At 43.1% G+C, this 15,523-nt stretch overlaps 1 protein-coding gene across 4 annotated transcripts in view; it reads left to right on the top strand.

Moving 5' to 3' along the window:
* Positions 1–13,771, top strand: part of rhobtb4 (Rho related BTB domain containing 4) — a 41,378-nt gene extending 27,607 nt beyond the window's left edge. For all 4 annotated transcript variants that reach the window (XM_062382166.1, XM_062382167.1, XM_062382165.1 and 1 more), the window contains 8 exons: positions 9–194; positions 496–1,315; positions 1,456–1,675; positions 2,917–3,035; positions 7,396–7,546; positions 7,774–7,862; positions 8,001–8,106; positions 8,392–13,771. In XM_062382166.1, coding sequence (XP_062238150.1) covers positions 9–194; positions 496–1,315; positions 1,456–1,675; positions 2,917–3,035; positions 7,396–7,546; positions 7,774–7,862; positions 8,001–8,106; positions 8,392–8,570 — 1,870 coding nt within the window. In that variant the 3' untranslated portion in view covers positions 8,571–13,771. The remainder of the gene's footprint in view (positions 1–8; positions 195–495; positions 1,316–1,455; positions 1,676–2,916; positions 3,036–7,395; positions 7,547–7,773; positions 7,863–8,000; positions 8,107–8,391) is intronic.
* The last annotated feature ends 1,752 nt before the right edge of the window (positions 13,772–15,523 follow it).

Below are 15,523 nucleotides of genomic sequence, written 5' to 3'. Positions count from 1 at the left end.
TCCTGTAGGTCCGATGTGGTGGTGCTTTGCTTCTCTCTGGCCAATCCCAACTCCCTGCGCCATGTCCGCACCATGTGGTTCCCGGAGATCAAGCACTTCTGTCCCCGGACTCCCATCATCCTGGTCGGCTGCCAGCTGGATCTGCGCTACGCCGACCTGGAAGCAGTTAACCGTGCACGACGGCCCCTTGCCAAGTGAGACACCAGATCATTTGCATAGAATCCGCCGCATGGTGGATTTTTACCTGTGGGGTTTGTTCTGTTAATCAGTGATCAATAACAACAGCAGAGCAGTAATTGAATCACCACAGATGAGACATTAACACATTTTTGATGATTTTTTTTTATCGGTTAACTAAAGTGTAGGTAAAGTTGATCAAATGAGCACTCAGATGCAGACAATACCACTTTTTCCTACCACCTTGCGTGTATTTGACTTCTTAATCGGAAATCATAACTGTCATCATTAATAGCATCATCTCTTCCTTACTTGCAGACCAATCAAATCTACAGATATCCTTCCTCCTGAGAGAGGCCACGAGGTTGCAAAGGAGCTTGGGATACCCTACTTCGAGACTAGCATTGTTGCCCAGTTTGGAGTGAAAGATGTTTTCGACAATGCCATCCGAGCCGCCCTGATCTCCCGTCGTCACCTGCAGTTCTGGAAGTCCCACCTGAAAAGGGTCCAGAGGCCCCTCCTCCAGGCGCCCTTCCTGCCTCCGCGCCCTCCACGCCCAATCGTGGGCATCCCGGACCCCCCTCCCACCGACGGCGAGGGCCCTGATTCTCTTTTCTGCCAGCCACTGTGCACAGATGTCCTTTTTCTCCTGCATGCTGGCACCACTCGCGTCTTTGCACACAAAGTCTATCTGGCAACTTCCTGCTCCAAGTTTTACGACCTTTTCACCCTGGATCTCGGCGGATCGTGCGTGGCACCGCGGGGAGAGGAGCAGGAGAGCAAGGAAAACCTGGAGGGCGGGGAGGAGGATGAGCAGAGCAGGAGAGGAGCCAAGGAGCTCGCCGGGCGCACTAAGAGCCTGGACATTGATAAAGACGGGGTTGATGGAGGAGTGCGGGGCCTGAATCGACCCCAGCTGCTCCAGCAGGGCTCTTTGAGGACTTCCCAGAGCGATAATGCACTCCCGTCCCGAGCCCAGTACTCACTGGGAGCTCTGGGGACTGGCCGAGCACTTTCAGGTTGGGGGAGAGGGTTCCTGAGCGTGTGTCTGGAGCATGTCGATGATCCAATGACTGGACAACCACGACTTGTGACTGTGGTAGCCATGGATGCTCTTATACAAGAAGAGCCATTCAAGGTGATGGACTTAAGAGCAGCAAGATTACAAAAAATATATTCATACAAAAGGGCAATATTCTGTTGTGTGTCGTGGAAAAGTTCTTCATCATTCCTCGAGACTAGTTCTTCATTTGACCTCTCGCCCTGCTCTGCTTCCAGGCGGTGCTTCAGTACCTGTACACAGGCAGTCTGGACGAGGGCCGAGGGGACCTGATGCAGGTGGCCACCATAGCTGAGCTGCTCGAGGTGTTTGACCTGCGGATGATGGTGGCCAATGTTCTGAACAGAGAGAGCTTCATGAATCAGGAGATCACCAAGGCCTTCCATGTCCGCAGAGCCAACCGCATCAAGGAGAGTCTCAACAAAGGGACCTTTGCTGGTAAACCACTTTAAAAAATCACTCAGTGCCTCCATGGTTTCACCATAGCATTGTAGATGTTTGTCATTGTAGATGTTGTCCATGTGTGCATCAGTAAGTGTTTATAACATAAACTGTATATTAAGATGGATGATACAACTGCTTAGAAAAAGAGAAGCCAAAAGCATCTTAGATTAGTATAGGTCATAAATCCTGCCTACTCCATGTTAGTGGATAGGATATGGACATAAGTCAAGTACAAGTCAAATAGTCATGTTAGGTAGCTCTTAACACACCAGTTTGTTTTAGTGTTTATTTTTGTTTATCACTACAAAATGGCAGCGTTAGTATCTGAGATATTTTGGCTTTATTTCTAGATAGTGGGAGGAAGTGTGGAGTTGCGACGACCATCTTTATTTACAGTCTATGTCTGTAGATCTGTATATATTTGTATGTGTTTGTGTGTGCGCATGCGCGTGCTTGCGTGCGTGTGTATGTGAGAGAGAGAGCGAGAGAGAGAGAGAGAGAGCGAGAGCGAGAGAGAGAGAGAGTAGTTGAGGATGAAAAAGTGAAAGACTAAGACAGAAAAGATTTTGCTGATTTCCAGCACCATTCTCTTTCTGTCTGTGGAAACCTTTTGTATATTTGCTTGTTCTGTTTGTTTCCCACTGAAAATATGCATTTCATGGGTTGTGGTTCATCTCTTGTGTGAAATTCTCTTAAAGCTTGGTTGTCTTGTATGTGTGTGTTGTGTGTCCCCCTAACCTGTTGTGTTTGCATGTTATCAATGCATAGACAACCAGTCTGCTGTCTCTGAACAAGGCCTGTCTCACATTCACTTCTTTCTATTCTTTCTCTACTTCTTTTAAAAGTTATACTATCTTAACAACTACATAATCTATTTTTACCATATCTTCCTCCAGGACTGATTTTAAATACTATCAGACACACTTTTCAGTATTATAACTCGAACATCGTTTATTTTTTGGTTTGACACGACCAACATCCACACCGTATTTATCCTTCGCTACCCTCTGTGTGCTCTCTTTCCCTTACTCTTTGTCAAAAGCTGTTCTGTCCTTCTGTCAATTTATCTCTCTGTCTGTCTACCTGTGTCTGTGTCTTTGTGTGTCTCTGTCTGGCCTTCTGTCTGCCTGTGCGTGCGTCTGGACGTCTGCCTTGTCTGTCTCTCCCCCCTCTCTGTAGCTTGGGCTTCTGTGGCACTCCACGAGATGAATGCTCTTTTCCCACCCCGGTTTTAGATGTGGTGTTCCGCCTGGACGATGGCTACCTCCCGGCCCACAAGCCCCTGCTCATCTCCAGCTGCGACTGGATGGCGGCCATGTTCCGAGGCTCTTTCATGGAAAGCTACGTCGAGGAGGTGAGCTCGGACATAGCAGGAAGAGGTTGGGGATGGTTTTAGATTTCAGATTTTGAAGAACCATTTAGACCCAGTTCAGACCTGGTGTTAACATCCATCCTGAGTGATGCACAAGTGGTCAGTGGTAAGGACAGGTACCCATCTAGTCCTGAATGCTTCCTGAGATGTGATCGATCAAACCAGAGCTGACATATTTTCACGCTTTTCAGTGTCCGCATATCAATTTGATGGAGCCATTGCAACAATAACAACACCGATCACCACATCAAACATAATTGATACATCAGCAGCACACATTTCATTTCACTAAGCCCCCCTTTCGCTGGCTCACAACGACACACATACACACATAAACATCCTCATCTGACACATCTGTCAACTTAAAATTACATAATTTGGTCTTCAGGAACTCGAATGACACGTGTGTTTTTTTGCAAATAGAGCAGCGTCAGAGAGACATTTAAATACCAGATGTAGAAACTCGAACTAAGAGCTGTCGGCTTGTGTTCGAACAGTAAACTCAGGTCAACAAAAGGGAAATCTAATCACCCAATAATAATCAATAATCAATCGATAACTAAGCTAAAGATAAATCATTTATCAGATAAGGTTTATTTTCTTCAGGACAGTGTATACAAATATTTACAGCTCAAGATCCTTGTGGTCTGTTATCAGCTTCTCCTCAGACTGTTTTTTCATTCACCTACAAATGTGGTTTTCACTTTCTCACAGGCATGCCCCATGCACACAGACACACACACACACATCCTTCAGATGCTGCTTAAGTGAGCATTTGAGGTCATGTTTTTCACACAGTTTTCAGTTTGTTGCAACACCACAGAAACACCAGGGCTCTCCAATTATTTAATCAGTAGTTACCATCGCTATGTAGCTTTTCAGGTAGCACTAGACAAGCCAGCAGTTTGAAAACAGCCTAGAGTTAGAGGCATTTCAACACTAGTGTGAGGGTTTAGGTTAGCAAAGGCAGAATGAGGACGTTGTGCACTAACCCGTCTCAGTACCTTGAGTGAGCCCGGAAGAGGAGCTCTTTGGAGGTCAGCCTTACTTGTGTGCCGGGTCTGGTTACTTCAGATTTCTCAGCTCAGTACTCCTCCGGTTGTTGGGGCCTGTGCACCGGACACGGACCTAACCACCGAGAGGAAGTTCACGTCACTTAACGTCGATGCTCCCTGGACTGTGCTGCAGAACCAGATCCCCTGGGGTATGGTTACTGTCAAGGTTAGCAGCGTAAGGTTACAGAGATCCAGCCCCGTAGAAGGATAAGAAGTAAGGAAGAAATAAGGTAGAGAGAGAGTGAGAGACAAGGAGTGAAAATGTTGTATATTCCCTTTAGAGGCAAAACTCAAAGTTATAAGGCATGTTGCAAGAAAGCAATTTTAGAAGTTGGAAAGAAACTGACCCCTTTTGTGTTTCCATGTGGATAAACCTGGATTTTATTCCAGAACACAACATGTGAGTGGGTGTGAAAAGGCCAATGCATCTATTGTGGCCAGGGGTAAAACAGGACATCAGCATCGGTGAGGGGGCTCAGTGTTTGGAGCTGGTGGGCTGCCGGTGTCTATGGTTACTCTTCACAGTCCACGAAGCTGGCAGCGCACAGACGGCAGGTGCCCAGACAAGAGACAAAGACTCAGAGACAGAGAAGCTCCCACTGCTTATGCTGTATGTCTAATAGTGTTTGTGTTTGCAAATTAATGAAGCAGTATTTTATGCAGCTGAAAAGCTTGACAATGCTAAATTAATGAATTGGATTTGACATATCAACATCAACGGGACTGTCCAGTTGCTATGACCGTTGCTTCCTTCCTCAGTTGACAGGAAAAGATGTTTGCTAAGTGCTGCTTGTGTGCAGACCCTAATTTCAGAATTGCCATTGGCTGCTTATTTATCCTTTTGACTTGGAGACACATACAAATACAAATACATAAATAGTGTATGTAAAACTGAGCACTTTAATCTTGTAATTCAACAATTGCATAACAAACCTTACCACAGCAGGTGTCTTATTCTGTTCAGTTATATAAAAAGAATCAGTACTGTATTTAAAGATGTTTAATATTATTGTTCATCAGTTTCTATTGGAGTATGATCTATATCGACATAGCGGTTCATCACTTATTTGAAGGTTATACACTGTACACTATACACTATAGACTGTATATAAAAATGGCCGCCAGAACAGCTCCTCTAAGTGAAGCCAAAGTGTCTTTATCGCCCCCTGGTAGCTGGCTGCAGTATAGGTCATAAATCTCACTTCCTCCATGTTAGTGGATCGGACAACGGTAAATAAGACTCTTGTTCCAAATGGACAAGATGGCGATGCTCATATACACAATGTTTTGGGATCATTTTCAGATAGAAGGAGGAAGTGGAGACCCGTCATCCATCTTTATATTTAGTCTACTGTTGCCACCGAAAATAAGTCTCACTCTGTCCTTTTCTAAATCAAATCAAATACATTGCACATATAAATGTTTCAGAGACTATCAACCTCTGCAGCTCTCGATCACTCAGATTTTAAACATCGCAATATTCATTGAAATAATCAAACACAGTGGAATAACATGAACAATAGAAAATACATGGTTAATGGGTTATGGAAATCTGCAGAAAACGTCATCATCTTTTAATTTTACAGCTGTTGTGTGTGAGGGAAGAGCATTTTATAAATCCACTACGTGCATGAACATTGATAGAACCTGAAGCCCTGTTAGAGAGAGCGAGAGCAGCATGTGATCAGTCAGCACTGTTCTATTTTCATGCTCAAGTCACACTTCCTCCTCAATATTTTTAGACTCACACATTTCCGTGTTCATGCTGTTCGGAGACAACATGGCTAATCTAACTGTGTGCAGAACACAGGGATGATACAGACACAGATTTAATATGATCATCATAATTTGTGGTATTATTCACTTTTTGCACACACACACCTAGTGGAGTAGGTTTTAGCTTTGGTGTAGTGATGAGAAAACCTGAGTGCAAACTCTCTTGAGGTTTGCTCTCTGTGTCAGGCGTTTAAAAACTGACCCCTGCATGTGTCATGGTACACCCTGGGATTATGTTCTAGGTGTACCCTTGTGGTTTTGTGTTCAAAACGTGACCGTGCATAACAGCCTGGGGGGAGGGGGGGGGGCACCCCCCCCCCCCAAAAAAAAAAAGAAAGTCAACAGGGAATTGTTATCAGAACATCAACTTTCTTTCCCCTGTAGAGAAAGAGTGACCTGGATTTTCTTATTTCGTCTCATAAACTTTGTTCCTTATCTGTGGTTGTAGCACATTTAGTTTTAATTCACACTTAAGTTCAAATTACCGTTTTAGGATTTTTCAAGCCTCTTTGGGACAGACATCACATTAGCGCAAATCCTAATTGTCCACTAGGGAGAGCAAAAGGCAATAAACCATAGACTGTACATAAAGCAATACACTCATGTTGTTTATTATCACTGTGACCACTCAATAATGCTTCCTGGCCCCAGCCAGGGGCTTTAAGCTCTGCAGACCACATATGTCTTTGGCGTTGTGATTTCCTTTCGTCATAATGAGAGGTCACACCACGATGCCATTCTCCTAATTAGCTATGGGAGTAAAGGTTAAAGAGCGGCTTCACACAGAGAGCTCCTGGAGGGGTCATTACATCCCCCTCATCATCATTTACCTTTCTTCCGCCCTTCCTGGGCTTAAACAGTTTACCTTTTGATGAATTGCTGTTGGTCTGACTTACAGTAATTAGGCCGACTAAAAAGTCCTGCTCATTTTGCATGTTGTTTTTTACCCTAATGCTAAAATCGTTAAAATGTGCATGTCTGGAATGGATCAATCACATCCAATGATCACTGAAACCAGTACAGTGCATCTGTAGGTATGTCCTGTTTATCACAAATTAATGATATCCCACACTGTCTATATCGAGCTCGCACCCGTCTCTGCGAAGTATATCCTGTTTGTGCTTTGGGATGTTTAGCTTGAGCCATGTTGCTCACATCACCAGCCCCCACACAGAGCTTTTCATCTGAGCCAAGATCAAAGTGAATGTGGCGAGAACAGGATGTCCTCTGCCCTTTACCTCCAAATGCCCACAGGTCCGCTTGACTTTGATACCACTGTTTTCATCTGGCTCCACTCATTTACAGCAATTACTCTTGATCCACCGTTTATGACTTTACCAACATGTCATTTTGTATCTTAACATTAAAGGGCAAATGCAGGAAGGGAGACATAAGATTCTTGTGGACTCAGTATAAACTCATGTATTTTAATGATTCAAAATAAAGCTTGAATAAATACATTTTCTTAGTTGACCTTCTGTCCTTAATCCCCCCTTCTCTTAATTTCCCAGGTATCCATTCCAAACACCGGTAAAGCCTGTATGCGTGGGGTGCTGGAGTTTCTCTATTGTGGTCATCTGACGCCCTATCCTGGTCTGGAATCCATGGAACTGATAGTTCTGGCAAACCGCCTCTGTTTGCCGCGCCTTGTCGCCCTCACAGGTAAATGCTCTTTCTCTTTGACATTTCAAAATGATTTTACTACCTATATACTGCAATTACATGTTTTATCTGACCACAAATTACCCTTTATCCATGATTCTGCAAAAAAAATTTAGTAATTCACACTGCTAGAAAACTTTAAAAAAAGTATTACTTGTAGGTCCATATCAGTGTTGCCTGTAAACAGCACATATTGATGCAGTCGTGTGCATTCTGTGGGTCTTCAGAGCAGCACGCTGTGGATGAGCTCCTCCAGATGGGGGGGAAAGGAGTCGACGTTGATGGACAGGTGTTGTCTTACCTCGAGCTTGCACAGGTCTGTTCCTGTTACACTATCAATGTTCTTTAAATAGCAATTGATTAATAAATAAAAAATGATACAGTCTGTTATTCTGTTTAGTGTTAACCTTTTTACTTGTATCTCCTCATGACTCCTCTGTTTTGCCTTTTGCAGTTCCACAATGCCAAGCAGCTCTCAGCTTGGTGTCTCCACCACATCTGCACTAACTATAACAGCATCTGCCGCAAGTTTCCCAAAGACATGAAAGCCATGCTTCCAGGTACAGACGCCCCTATTTACCTTGATCTGCCGTTTCACCAAGGAATTGCAGCATGGCTTGTTCATAGAAAGCAGACATATGCCCCCATGGGGTGTGTTAATAAAGACAAACATTTTGGTCTTTAACCAGGTATATCAAAGGTTATAAATCCATCCTCACATTTAAGGAAAGTGCATCTTAATACAAGCATTTTATAAAGAGTCACCTAGACCACTGCTAATCATTGTAAAATAATATTCCATGACTCTTTTTCCTCCTTTCCTCGTGTCCTTTCCCTCTCTGTAGAAAACCAGAGGCACTTTGAGAAGCAGCGCTGGCCCCCGGTGTGGTTCCTGAAGGAGGAGGACCGCTACCTGCGCTCTCAGAAGGAGCGCGAGCGTGAGGAGGAGATCCTGCGCAAGCAACACACCAAACGCGGCTGGTGTTTCTGGAAACACCCGTCCTCCTCTCCGCATGTCTCCTAAACGTCCTTAGGAGACATGCGGAGACACCCAGGAAAACCAAACCCCCCCACCCCCCCAAAAGCTTACAGAGGAGCTTGGCCCTGAACCCTCTATCAGTGGAGAACTGACTCTCAGTGCTACGCTGCCTGAATGTCAGCGTGTTTTTGGGGGAATGTACGTGCCTCTTTATAACTGTGGGTGACTTCGGAGTGCATTTTGGCATGCTTGTGTGACTCAGGTGAAGGGTTAGCACGTGTGCGAGTGTGTGTGTGTTTGAGTGATGCTTCCGAGTTGAGTGCTTCCCAGACGCCCTCCTGATCTATGAGGGCCTGTGGCGTTGCAGTGCAGCCCCCTGTCCCCTCCACTAGAGCTCCTTCCCTCCACCAGCACTCACAGGGTCTCAGCCTCTGAGTGACTGGACTGGGAGCAAAGGGCTCTCTTATCTCTCTCAGTCTCCACCCTTCACATTGACCTTAATGACTTATTACACACTAACCGCGGCGGCTCCTCTCGGGGAGTGTCCCTCTGCCTTCACTTTTACACAGACTGTTAGCTGGCACATACATACCCGTGCTCCTCCCCTCTAAAACCAGCACTGGAACCCAGGAACGGATGCTAACAATTGTTTTGATATAATTTGAGCTTTTGTTATATATTCTTGCACCTTCTAGGATACTCCTATCAGGGGATAGGGTGCACACCACTTCCGGGAAGCTCTGAGGACTTTGATGATTGCCATTTCGCCCGCAAAGATGAGACTGTTAATCCAGAGCCCATATATGGAAGTAAGGGTAACTTTAATACTGGGAGCAAGTTAGGATGCTCCGATCAGGAGTCCAAATCATAGCCATTAACCTCCAGTACGGTCATGTGGTGGTCCCTGTTGTTAATCATCCACCCCGTGCACGTTCCGTGTCCTCCTCTTGCATACCACTCCTGCAACAAAACAAAACGTCAGCTCTCCTCGACGTGTCAGATTCAATAAAACTGCACTTCAGAGACATTCAAAGTGACCGCTCTATAGCAATGAGGGGGGGAGTAAAGAGGGCTGGCCTTACTGTATACCTCTACCACGGAGGAGTGATGGATACAGTAATAAACAAATGCGCTTGTAAAGTCCACGGCCACTAGGTTGCACCACAGCCAGCCTGCCTTTACACCACTACAACACTAGGGGCAGTACTGCTCAGGGCCCCACAGGCACTAACCTTCACCCTAACAGTGTGTTAAAGCCTACTTTCCATCATTAGGATCATAAGTATAACTTCAGTCGTAAAGTGTTAGAGGAAAGCGAAAGCACATTCACAGTGTTATTGGTGTATTTGAAAACTATACTTAACTTTTGGTTTTCACCTAATTCCGAATGCCAAAGCTCTTTTAATATCTCTCTTCCTCGTTTATTCATTTCTGCTTCCTTTGTTGGCGGAGCAGGGGGGTGGAGGAGAGACGAGGACGTGGCTCGGAGGTGAAGGGGTGGGGGGGCAGCGTTACATGACGTTTGAATCCCTCGTGGTAACGTTTGGTGGACATTGCCTTCCATTCCTCTTGAAAACGGTGCTTAAGACACAATAAGTCCACAAGAACACACAGACACACACCTTCATTTTATGTTCACAGTTCATCAGTGTGCTTCGTTGTTTAGTGTTTACCTGTGAAGAATGTGCACAGAGTTAATAATGGTGTTCAAATTTGACACAAGAGGATTTTTAAACCTTAAGTTTTTTTTTAGGGGGTCATGGAGAATGTGTAGATCTCTGCTTTCACACAGTGGTTACAAACTTGTTGTGTCTTTTATCTTGTAAAAGTTATGATCTGTTTTGCTTCCCCAACCTTAACCAGGACAATAATGTTACTTTAGCTTGACTTGCAATAGTGAGTGTTGTGTCAGATGTCAAATGGATTGATTTACAACTGCATATGAGAGCAAATCAGATTTTCTTGCTAAGGGTTTTAATTTCTTTGGGCTTAAGGACTGAATGTAAAAACCAGGCTTTGTGTTGATGAGTTTCTATTAGCACGTTTGTTCTATTTGTGGGTTTGGCGCCCCTCAGCTTTACGCCGGTAACTAAGGCTGATAGATAGATTGTGCAAGACGTGTTATGCCGTTCATGTGTAAAAGTCATTGTCGGCTCCTGAAAAAGGTGCGAGATGGAATCTCATGAGACCCGAGTGAGAATTGAGGTGATTCTGCTGTGGAAAGTGTGAAAGTGGATTATTAGTACACAAGTCTCAGCAAGAATAACATGCAACCTTCATTTAGGATTTATTCCATGGATTTAATCTCATCCCAGGGCAGGATTATTGGAATTTAGAAATGGTAACCTAAAGAGGAGCAGGTTGGAGGATAGTTTTGTGATGTACTTGCATAGCCTCATTTTTTGTTGCCGATAGAAAGGAGGGCAATAAGATTAATCTTATTTGGGTTGATCCATGAAGCCTCTTCTCTCGGTCCATGTGCCTTTTAGTTCAAAACAATGTTTTTTTTTAAAAACTAGTTTGGGATTGAAGCAACATCTTATTTCCAACCTGCAGACAGGTTCTGCAGCTGGAGACTTGATGGATGCAGCAGACAATGGCTAGAACTGTAAAAAGGATGATGCCAGTCGGCTCTATGCATTCTCAGCCATGATCCATCTTGATTTTAGACCCAATGAGAGCCACTGACTTTCTCTTACAGGAGACATGTTGCCGGGAGACAGTAGGAAAAACACAGGTGCACATAAGAAGTGAATGACTGGGACTGTTGAATAGAACAGAGCCATCTATAATGTTACACCTGCTCCTTCACTACCGTGACAAGTCAACATGTCTGCTCACTGCAGAAATCAGGGCCTTGAATCAATCTGTTAAGAGAAAGCAGTCCAGTAGGTGGGTGCAGTCATATGGCCTTAGATTAGTCTGCTACTTCCAGTTTGGTGTCTGCATGAGGAAGGACTCACCTGGTGATGGGGATTCTCCATTGACCAGGTGATGGAGAGGCAGTGATCCAATCAGGTGTAACCTCAACCACTGATGATTGTGAGAAAGTAAAGCTTTTTTAAATGAGCACTAGCTGGCCTGTGTGCGGGGAGGGTGCAGCCACATCTTGGATTGTGGTTAATTTGCATGGTGGCCTGACGTTTTTATTATAATGACACTTTGTGCTGGAATGCACTTTCTTTTTCTTTCCCTTTTTTTGTACTGTACCTTTTCTGTGCTTGGCATGACTTGTTCCTTATGTACGATCGTTTCAATACCTGATGATTGTAGCACAAAGTTTCCACTTGAGTCTTTCAAATATTCCCACCTTGAACCCCACGGTAGCTTCCTTCTCGCTATGTGGCTTTATGCACAAGTCAGTTTCAGCTCAGCTTAAGGTAGCATCACTAAAGACACCATGTTAAAATAAACTGCTGAGACGACCACAGAGGCTTAAAGGAAACAAATGCAGACAAGCTGTTTTGCAGTGTTATAGCTGTCCTGTTTACTGTAGTTAATACAATCAATCACACTTGTGATTTTAGTGATAATGGGCACCTGAAAAAACATTAAGAGCAAACTGTAAAACGACATCCAGTATTACAATACACATATTTTAAGAATATCCCGAATGTCTGAGAGCCGGGTTTAATGTTTATGGGTTTTTAGCCTGCATGAAATGACAGAGGTATTAGGAAAAGCATGATGCACGTTTCTGGTGTTAGCTGGGTTTCTGTATCTACAGCAGAGCTTCTCCACCTTGGGATCCTGACCATATTTGGGGTCACTTGGTATGGTCACAGGGTCACGGGGGAAATAAAATAGAGTGATTGAAAAAGGTTAAGAAACCCTGACTCACAGAGAGGAAAAGAAACGCAGTATTCAAAACTGTATAAGCTTTATTCCACAATATTTGCTCCACATTGATATCCTCATCACATTCTTTCCTGCCACTACTTTAGGTGGCGCTCTTCTTCCCTCCTTCCAGGCCTGATCTTCCTTTTCTTTATCTAAAATGTGAGGCCTAGTGACGGAGAAAAAAAACATTTCTTTAGTCTTTTGATCTTTTCTGCTGTGCCTTCAGTGAAATCTCACTCTTTCGGGCTGCGTGCAGGCTGATGGCACTTTCACCTGCAGCCTCCTGAGCACAGAACTAAAAGCGGGCAGCTTTCTTTAATGTACAGTATCTTAAAGCTTGTGTAGATTAGATTTCTTCAATAGTTTTGATGCAGAAAGCAGTTACCGGTAATTAGGGTCATAGTGATAACATCCATCCGAGGTGTGGAGCTTTACAAGTTCAGTCTGTAATATATCACCTGTTCTAAAGCTACCCAACTTATATGACATATGACCAAGAAACCCGGTGAACCAGCAATTTTAAAACCATGTATTCGCACTCTTTTCAGGTGCCAGCACTTTCTATTATGTAGCCTAATACTACTCTTTTGATAAGTATGCCAATTCTTTATATTTAGCACTTTTCTTGATCAAAAGTTAAAAATATCTTTTCCACTCTCTCATGTTCTCTTTCTCTCTTAAGCCAAATTCACCAGTGTACCCTTTTGCTTCCACTATTTAGCTGCATTCTAATGTGTTGAGTTCATGCATAGTCAGTGTATTTCTATTTGGGGAACAGCATCTGTGAACTACCAGTTGGATTAAAGGCAGATATTAGCTGTGACAACTACGTATATAACGCTTTAAAGAAGATGGTTGTACAGTACAGAGTTGTAATTGTTAAACGAGTCCCGGCTGGATTTAACCTTATAGCTGCTCACCACACTGTATGTATTTACTGAGCTGGTGTATACATAGGATCTTATGCACGGAGAGGCCCAGGACAGGAAGAGTGTTTCTATAGACGCGGTGACATTAGCCCCTGGTCTATACTCTAATGTTGAAGTGGGTTGTTCATACTGTTTAGTATTGTTATGCACATTTGTTTCCATTGGCTCATATGAGTTTAATATTAGTATTTACTGCTCACGTTAATTATTGTGTGTTAATTCCAATAAAAAGGCAAGAGAGGGAGAGAGAGCGCACCACACTCACACAACTATTAAGGGCTTTCAAGAAAAGTATACAACAATCAGAATGTTTTTGCTGCTCCGCTGTCGCAAGAAATTGTTTTGAAACTAAAAAATTTGTAATATTTTTGAACCACTGTGATTTGTACAAACTTTCAGAAAGAAAACTTTTTTTCTTTTTTTGCCATTTCAGTATTTTGATGTTTGACATGGATTTTATTAAAACTGTTAATCTTTTGAACTTGTTATGTGTGAGTGTATTATTTGCTCCATTTACTGTTACTCCATTTAAAAATACATTGTCAGACAATAGGTTTCTAAAATAGGAAGAAGGATGCAGCTTCTGTCTGTCTTCTGAGTTTGTAAAAAGCAAGAATAGATAGTTTAATACAATTGAGTCAACAATTTAAATAGACAAAATGCTAGTTACCAATAGATGATGTATCACTATAACTGAAAACATGGGAAGTGGTTTATGGTAAAATAAAAACTGCTAAATACAAAAATGGGTGATACCGAAATAGACCTGGAAATACAAGACACCATGATTTTAGCTGCCTGGTGAAATTACCTTTAACATCTAGATTCACATTACAGTTTTATTCAATTGATTTTCTATTTATTTTATTCAGGCGTTTTTTGGGATGACCTCATACTTTACTCACCATGAACATAGAATCTGATTTATGAATATGATGAATATGTTTTATTATGCAAGAGGTTTGGTTTTGGGTTGACAGCTGAAACAATGACATGTAATAAAATATTCTCTGATAGTTCTGAAAGGAAAAAACATCGGAATCTAATTAACATTAGAAACAAATGCATAAATTCTCCTCGTTCCACAATATCAGCTTTTGTCCCACAAGGTGAATGCAACGCTCACACTTTGATCATTTGATGCAATCGTGCCACCTAGTGGACAAAGCAAAATATGCACAACTTTACTGCGTGAAGCATAAATGAAACGTTATTGCAGTCTCATGGAGACGAAGCTTTATGCCTTAGATGTGCCATGTGGGTTTTTTCGAGTTTTAATTAAAGCTGTGATGGTACCACTTATAGGGTTTTGCAAATGTCTACCCACGAGTAATTCATGTTCTTTGTTCCCCTGATGAAAATTAAACTGAACAAAACATATATCATGCAAAACCGGGGTTTATATATATTTACTGTTTCAAATGCACAAAGCAACACCATGTTTTTTCTCTTCATCTTTCACTGTTCGTGATAAACATTCCCATGAAACTCATAGCTCAGCCATTATCTCATTACATTTCATAATAAAAACTATCCCCTGTGTTTGCCCTTTCACAAACATATCTCCTTGTATATGTCCTTTTATGCTTCCTCATGACTTTGGTTGAGATAAATGGAGTAAGATCCCTGAAAACATGCATCATAGAGATCAACACACGGTGAGCTGACACTGTAAATAGAGTGGATCTGGTGAGGGATCACAGAAAGCCACAGATGAATGGAAAGTGATGCCATGGTGATGGTTAGTGATGTGGCAGATGCCATGGGTAACTTTTGGAAAGTGACGAGGGAAGTGGGATATTTACATCCATACGCCTTATTGAAGTGTGTGTTTCTCAACTAGTATACAATTAACGTTGCCTTCCATCAAACACTGAGTTTACCCGCTTTTCTTTCACTCTCTAGTAAATTCACTGGTGTGCGTTCGTAGCAGTGACCTACAGCTTCTACCATGGTCACAAGCTTTGGGTTGGAACACTGATTACAGACCTTTACGCTGCGTCAGCTGTTTGATCCGTGGGCTGTGTTTCAGATTTCCCACCGTCCTTGCCCCTGCTCGCGCACCGCAGCCTCGTAGAACACAACATGAGTCACGTGCTGACATCACCACATCTGGCTCTCATTTCCCTGGGCTCCCTCAGGAGCAGATAAGAGGGACTGAATATGAGACCGAACGCCTAAACACTGTCCACCAGTTGGTACAATGTGAAAGTTGCGGGGCTCTTTATG

This window comes from Platichthys flesus, chromosome 3 (genome assembly GCF_949316205.1).
Source record: "Platichthys flesus chromosome 3, fPlaFle2.1, whole genome shotgun sequence".
Taxonomy (NCBI): domain Eukaryota; kingdom Metazoa; phylum Chordata; class Actinopteri; order Pleuronectiformes; family Pleuronectidae; genus Platichthys; species Platichthys flesus.
This window is presented reverse-complemented; position numbering and strand designations above follow the sequence as displayed.